At 52.2% G+C, this 5,858-nt stretch overlaps 1 protein-coding gene across 2 annotated transcripts; it reads left to right on the top strand.

Annotated features, from left to right (window-relative positions):
• Window positions 1-1,343: 1,343 nt before the first annotated feature.
• SOX8 (SRY-box transcription factor 8) lies at window positions 1,344-5,096 on the top strand. 2 transcript variants are annotated; one of them, XM_015877007.2, is made up of 3 exons: window positions 1,344-2,121; window positions 3,084-3,310; window positions 4,137-5,096. In XM_015877007.2, exons 1-3 carry the CDS (start codon window positions 1,679-1,681, stop codon window positions 4,865-4,867), a joined length of 1,401 nt encoding a protein of 466 aa, XP_015732493.1. In that variant the 5' UTR covers window positions 1,344-1,678; the 3' UTR covers window positions 4,868-5,096. The 2 variants fall into 2 exon arrangements, with proteins under 2 accessions (XP_015732493.1, XP_015732492.1); XM_015877006.2 differs by having other exon boundaries at window positions 3,084-3,322.
• The last annotated feature ends 762 nt before the right edge of the window (window positions 5,097-5,858 follow it).

Below are 5,858 nucleotides of genomic sequence, written 5' to 3'. Positions count from 1 at the left end.
TCCAACCCTACAATGACAATGGGATCTTCCCAGGGAACCACTGCCGTGAGAGGCTGACTGCAATCAGGGACTGAAAGCAGCGACTATTTCTTTGGCTCAGCCACCATTCATTCAATGAATGAAATACAATTTACCTGACTCACAGAAATACCATGCAACAAACTCAGCAAGGAGCCACGAGACCTCACAGTGACCGGCATCACTTATCAGCTGACATAAAGAGTTCTGCTGAGTGTCCCACAGCACTGCCCACCCCATAAGCACTGCTGAGCCCACAGCCCCATGGAGCTCTGGGCTGGAAGAGATGCTCCCTCAGCCCTCACTGCCATAGTTAACATAGAGATGGTGTCAAGAGGCTTCAAGGCAGTACTATTTTAAAGCCAAGCTTTGCGAAATTATCTTTGAAATAGAAAATCTTTGCCCAAAGGTCCTTCACTTTTGCAGCTCTGGAAACAGCAAGCTGAAATCTTGAGAAGTGACATTAATAAGGAAATGAGTTTTTAAATAACACAAATGCCTGCCTTGCACTTCATTGAAATATACCCATTGAAATATACCCCCCCCCACACACACACACAAGTGAAAGCAGCATTTGAATTCAGAGCTCGCACTTTATTTCAAGGTGAGAATACACTGCAGGAAACAAACGATGCTCACAGCCACCCATTGCTGCTATTTCCAAGTGTTTGAGCACAATTCCCGTTTTTTCCTTGTAAATCCTATACTCGACCCTATTTTTCCAGAGCAAAAGAGAAGCTGAGGAAGGAATAAAACCAGATTTCGGGGCACTGCTTTCTTCCAGCCCCAATTATAGGGCTGGATTCCGCGGTTAATTAGAATCAAATGCTCCCAGTGAGTTCTAAGCTGAACTCGGCCGGGAGGCTGCGGGGTGAGCGGGGCTGCACCGGGCGGCTGGGGACACACACAGCACCGCGTTCCTCTCCCGGTAACCACCGACTGAACAGCTAAAAAGCAACGCAAGGAGCAAAAAAATCAGCGCAACCCAACCGCACCGAGACCCCATTACCCGCATAAAAGAACCTTTGAGCAAAACCGGGGCTTAACCGCAGCCCTGCCGCCGGGAATCCCCAGCGGTACCGCACAGCGGAACCTCCACGGAGCATTACAGGAGAGAAGAACCGAACGGAGGAACGGAACACCGAGCAGCTCCGTCCGGCAGCGGAGCCTCCAAGCGGGAATGCGGAGCGAGAGCAGCACCGCCCCACGCGGCACGTCCCGCCCTGTATGGAAATGTATGGAAATGAGCTCCGCCCTCTCCGCCAATCGGGAGCGGCGCTGGGGGCGGGGCCTCGTTCCTTCGTCTTAAAGGCTCCCGTTGGCGGGGGCCGCGTTTCGCACTGGATGTGGAGCGCGGCGGCGGATATTGGGAGCGGTGCGGGGCGCCGGGATCGCTGAGAGAGTTTGATCGCATTTGTGTGTTTTTTCTTTTTTTTTGGGGGGCTGGTTTTGCGACTTTTTTGCCTTTTCTTGAAATCCTGCTCGATATATATATTTTTTGATTTTGTTTTTCTTTTTTTCCTCGCCTTTTGGGAGCCTGCAGAGGGCTGCACGGCACTGCCCGCTCCGCTCGGGGCGGCTCAGCCCCGCTCCCCCTTCTCGCCTCTCCCTTCCCCCCCCTTATTCCTTTTCCCCATCCCTCCCCGCCCGCGGCCGCCAAATGCTCAACATGACCGAAGAACACGACAAAGCTCTGGATGCTCCGTGCAGCCCCGCGGGCACCACCAGCTCCATGTCCCACGTGGACTCGGATTCCGACTCCCCGCTGTCCCCCGCCGGTTCCGAGGGTTTGGGCTGCGCCCCCGCACCCGCCCCGCGTCCCCCCGGTGCCGCCCCGCTGGGCGCTAAGGTGGATGCTGCCGAGGTGGACGAGCGATTCCCCGCTTGCATCCGCGACGCCGTCTCGCAGGTGCTGAAGGGCTACGACTGGAGCCTGGTGCCCATGCCCGTGCGAGGCAACGGGTCGCTCAAAGCGAAGCCTCACGTTAAGCGACCCATGAACGCCTTCATGGTGTGGGCGAAGGACGAGCGCAAGCGGCTGGCGCAGCAGAACCCGGACCTGCACAACGCCGAGCTCAGCAAGATGCTGGGCAAACTCTGGCGGTGAGTCCGCACCGCGCATCTCCGTTCCGCCCGGGGACGTTCCGGGACCCCGCTGCAGTTCGCTCAGCTTCGCATCTCTCTCATCACTTCTATCATACGGCTTTTTCCCTTTCTCTTTAACCATTTCCCTTTCTTTAACTTCTTTTTCCTTGCCTCTTTGCCCGCTGAGGGCTGCTCGGAGGAGCGCTCCAGTCTCCCCAGCCCTCTCTCATTCCTGTCCTTTCCAGCACGTCCTACATCCCGAGAAACGCTGCTTATTTTCTCACTGCTTCTTTTACAACGGCTTTTTCTAACGCACTTACTGCTTTCCTGGCTGGTTTGCTTGCTGCCTAACAATCTGTAAAACTAGACAAGCCGATTTTTAGCTCCGATTTCGTTCTCCTTTCTTTCTTCGCCCGCTATTAGCACTGATGCAAACTTTTCTTGCTGGGCCGTGTGCTGCAGCTGCACCAAACCTGCACCGCCGCTGCCAGCTTGGGCTCCGCAGCAATGTCCAAAGCAAGACTTGGGGCTGGGGCAAGATTTAAGAGAAAGAATCCCATTGCTTTGCCTTTGGGAGTTCTTTGTGAACCCCACACAAAGCTGGACGTGGGCAGCACTGCGGGTTGTGGCTGCAGGGTGGCATTTGTAGGGTAACTGTGGGAATTATATTTGGCAAAGGGATGAAAAGTGGCATTTTAAATGGGAATTGGGGGGGGGTGTTTTGTCTGGTTATCAATATAGGCAAGGATGTGGTCTTTTTCTGCCTCGATAACTGATAGTTTAACACATATTTGCAGTAGGGTTTTGGGGTTTTTTTGGTGCTACGGCAGATTTGTATTGAACCCTTTGGTCAGTGCAGCGGGGATGCGAGTTGGAAAATAAACTGAAAACTTCTATGAAAGAGGCATTAATTTTGGATTTTTCTCTTTTTTTTTTTTTTTTCTTTTTCTTTATTTTTTAAATCAATCCCAAACGCTTAGTTTGCTAAGCGAAAATGAGAAGCGGCCCTTTGTGGAAGAAGCTGAACGGCTTCGAGTCCAGCACAAAAAGGATCACCCGGATTATAAATACCAGCCCCGAAGGAGGAAAAGTGTGAAAGCTGGGCAGAGCGACTCCGACTCCGGGGCTGAGCTCAGCCATCACGCCAGCACCCAGATCTACAAGGCTGACAGCGGGCTGGGGGGCATGGCTGATGGCCACCACCATGGTGAGCATGCAGGTAAGGGATCATGGGGGGCTGAGAACTGCTCACTGTGGAAGTGTTGCTTTGCTACTCAAACCTGCCAGTGGGTACAAGTGTGTCTGCACCCTTGGATCCTGTGCAGCACAGGACTGGGGGGTATCCAAAAGCAGAGCCATTGCTCTAAGAGCTGAGGTTTTGCATCAGGTTGTGAGCGTGGCCATGCGTTTAGTTACTAAATGTGACTAGAAGCGTCCAAAGTGCACAAATGATCCCGATTTTGTGTCTAGAGAGGAAATTAATTGTGAGCGGCTATGGGTTAGTAATGCATTGGTCACCTGAAGGGTGCATTGGGGGAGCAGTGCCCCCCAGAGCTCCCCATTAGTTGCAGTGCTGTGAATTGGCGTGGGTTATGTGTTGATAGATTCCAGGAGGATTGCGAACGTCCTGCGGCTGCAGGCGTGTCTGTGCTCTTGCCCAGCCTGGCAGGGATTTGGCCCCTTCCCGCATGGCTGGAACAGCATCTCTGCTCTGGGAGAGCCACACTGGCCTCAGGCCATCTGTGTAGAGGGGTCCTTCTACTGTGAGCGTGACCCCATTGGGATGCTGCACTCATTGGGTTGCCCTCCACACTATTAACTGTTGGTTTTGTGAGCATTGTACCCCAACTTGAGAATACAGTGGGAGGTTGGGGGGGGGGGGGGGGGAGCATCAGCCACCTCCAACATTGGGGCTCTATTTTAAAATTCCCCGTTCCCCTTTTGCAGCATGGAGGGGGAGAAATGTGGTTCTCAGTCTCCTTGAGAGATGTTTTGTTGCTCTCCTTAAAACTTTCCTATCTCTTTGTCCCCAGGCCAGCCCCACGGGCCGCCCACGCCACCCACGACCCCCAAAACCGACCTGCACCATGGCAGCAAGCAGGAGCTGAAGCACGAGGGCCGCCGCCTCGTGGAGAGCGGCCGCCAGAACATTGACTTCAGCAACGTGGACATTTCAGAGCTGAGCAGCGAGGTCATCAACAACATGGAGACCTTCGATGTGCATGAGTTTGACCAGTACCTGCCGCTCAATGGCCATACTGCCATGCCCGCCGACCATGGCCCCAGTGCTGGCACCTACAGCACGTCCTACTCCCACTCAGCAGCAGGCGCCGGCGGGGCTGGCCAGGTGTGGACTCACAAGAGCCCGGCCTCGGCATCACCATCATCGGCTGATTCAGGCCAGCAACGGCCGCACATCAAAACAGAGCAGCTGAGTCCCAGCCACTACAGCGACCAGTCCCACGGCTCCCCTGCACACTCCGACTACGGCTCCTACAGCACCCAGGCCTGTGCCACCACTGCCTCCACCGCCACAGCTGCTGCCTCCTTCTCCAGCTCCCAGTGTGACTACACGGACCTGCAGAGCTCCAACTACTACAACCCCTACCCCGGTTACCCCTCCAGCATCTACCAGTATCCCTACTTCCACTCCTCACGGCGTCCCTACGCAACACCCATCCTCAACGGCTTATCCATCCCACCGGCCCACAGCCCCACCGCTAACTGGGACCAGCCAGTCTACACAACCCTGACAAGGCCTTAAAAAGGATGCGTGGAGCCCCTCAAGGGCTTCCCCGACATATGCACTAATGAAGGAATGAAGAGGAAGAACGTGGAGTGCCGCGATCGTTTCCCAAGTGCCTCCTGAGCCGCTGGGAACTCTGCTCGTTGCGACTGGGTGTCCCCTTGCTTTGAAACTCTCCATAAGAACAGAGCTCTATTTTTCATTAATTAATAAATTTAGAAAGAAAAAAAAAAAAAAAAAGAAGAGTTAAAAAGAAATACTGAAAAGGACTGGTGATTCCTTTTGAATAAATGAAGGACGAAACCGTTCGACTCCTCTGTGAGGACTGAACTTGCTCATTGTAGAAGCTGACAAGTGCAAAATGGGGCGAGGGGGGATGGAAGGGGGGCGGGGAGGGAAGGAAGAGACGAGACGTTGGAGACTTTTAGGGTCTGTTGCAATGTGGGAGACGGACCAACCTTGAGGGCAAGAACTCACCCGGACCAAGGCGTACAGAAAGCAAAACCCCAGCGATTCTGCTTAACAATCTTGTGGGAACAAGCGAGTGTGGTGGGACCAACCAATTACATGTCTGAAGTGTTTGTTTTGTAGTCGAGAGTTCTTCTAAGCAAGGTTTGGCTGTAATTAACATTTTTTTGTTTTGGTTTTTGTTGGGTTTTTGTGTTTTTTTGTGTTTTTTTTTTTTTTCTTCTTTTGGAAGCTTAAAGTGTTTTTTCGTGCTTTTTTTTTTTTTTTTTAATCTGTTAAATATGTATTTATGTTCTGTATTATTTTGTCTTTTAATTAATGAAGTAATTTTGTGCAAGGAAAAAAAAAGCAAAACAAAAAAGTAGAATTTTTAAAAGAGTTTTTTAAAGATGAGGTGGGAAGGGAGCGTAAAAAAAAAAAAAAATAGTGGAGATGACACAATAAAAGCGGCGTTACGAGTCTGTAGATACTCTTTGCTTCTCGGGTTCTTTTCGTATTGAACTGACCAAGGGAGGCTGAAAGGCTGCAGCCTCACACAGAC

This window comes from Coturnix japonica, chromosome 14, assembly GCF_001577835.2.
Source record: "Coturnix japonica isolate 7356 chromosome 14, Coturnix japonica 2.1, whole genome shotgun sequence".
NCBI lineage: Eukaryota > Metazoa > Chordata > Aves > Galliformes > Phasianidae > Coturnix > Coturnix japonica.
The sequence above is the reverse complement of the archived record's forward strand: the minus strand, read 5'-3'. Positions and strand labels throughout refer to the sequence as shown.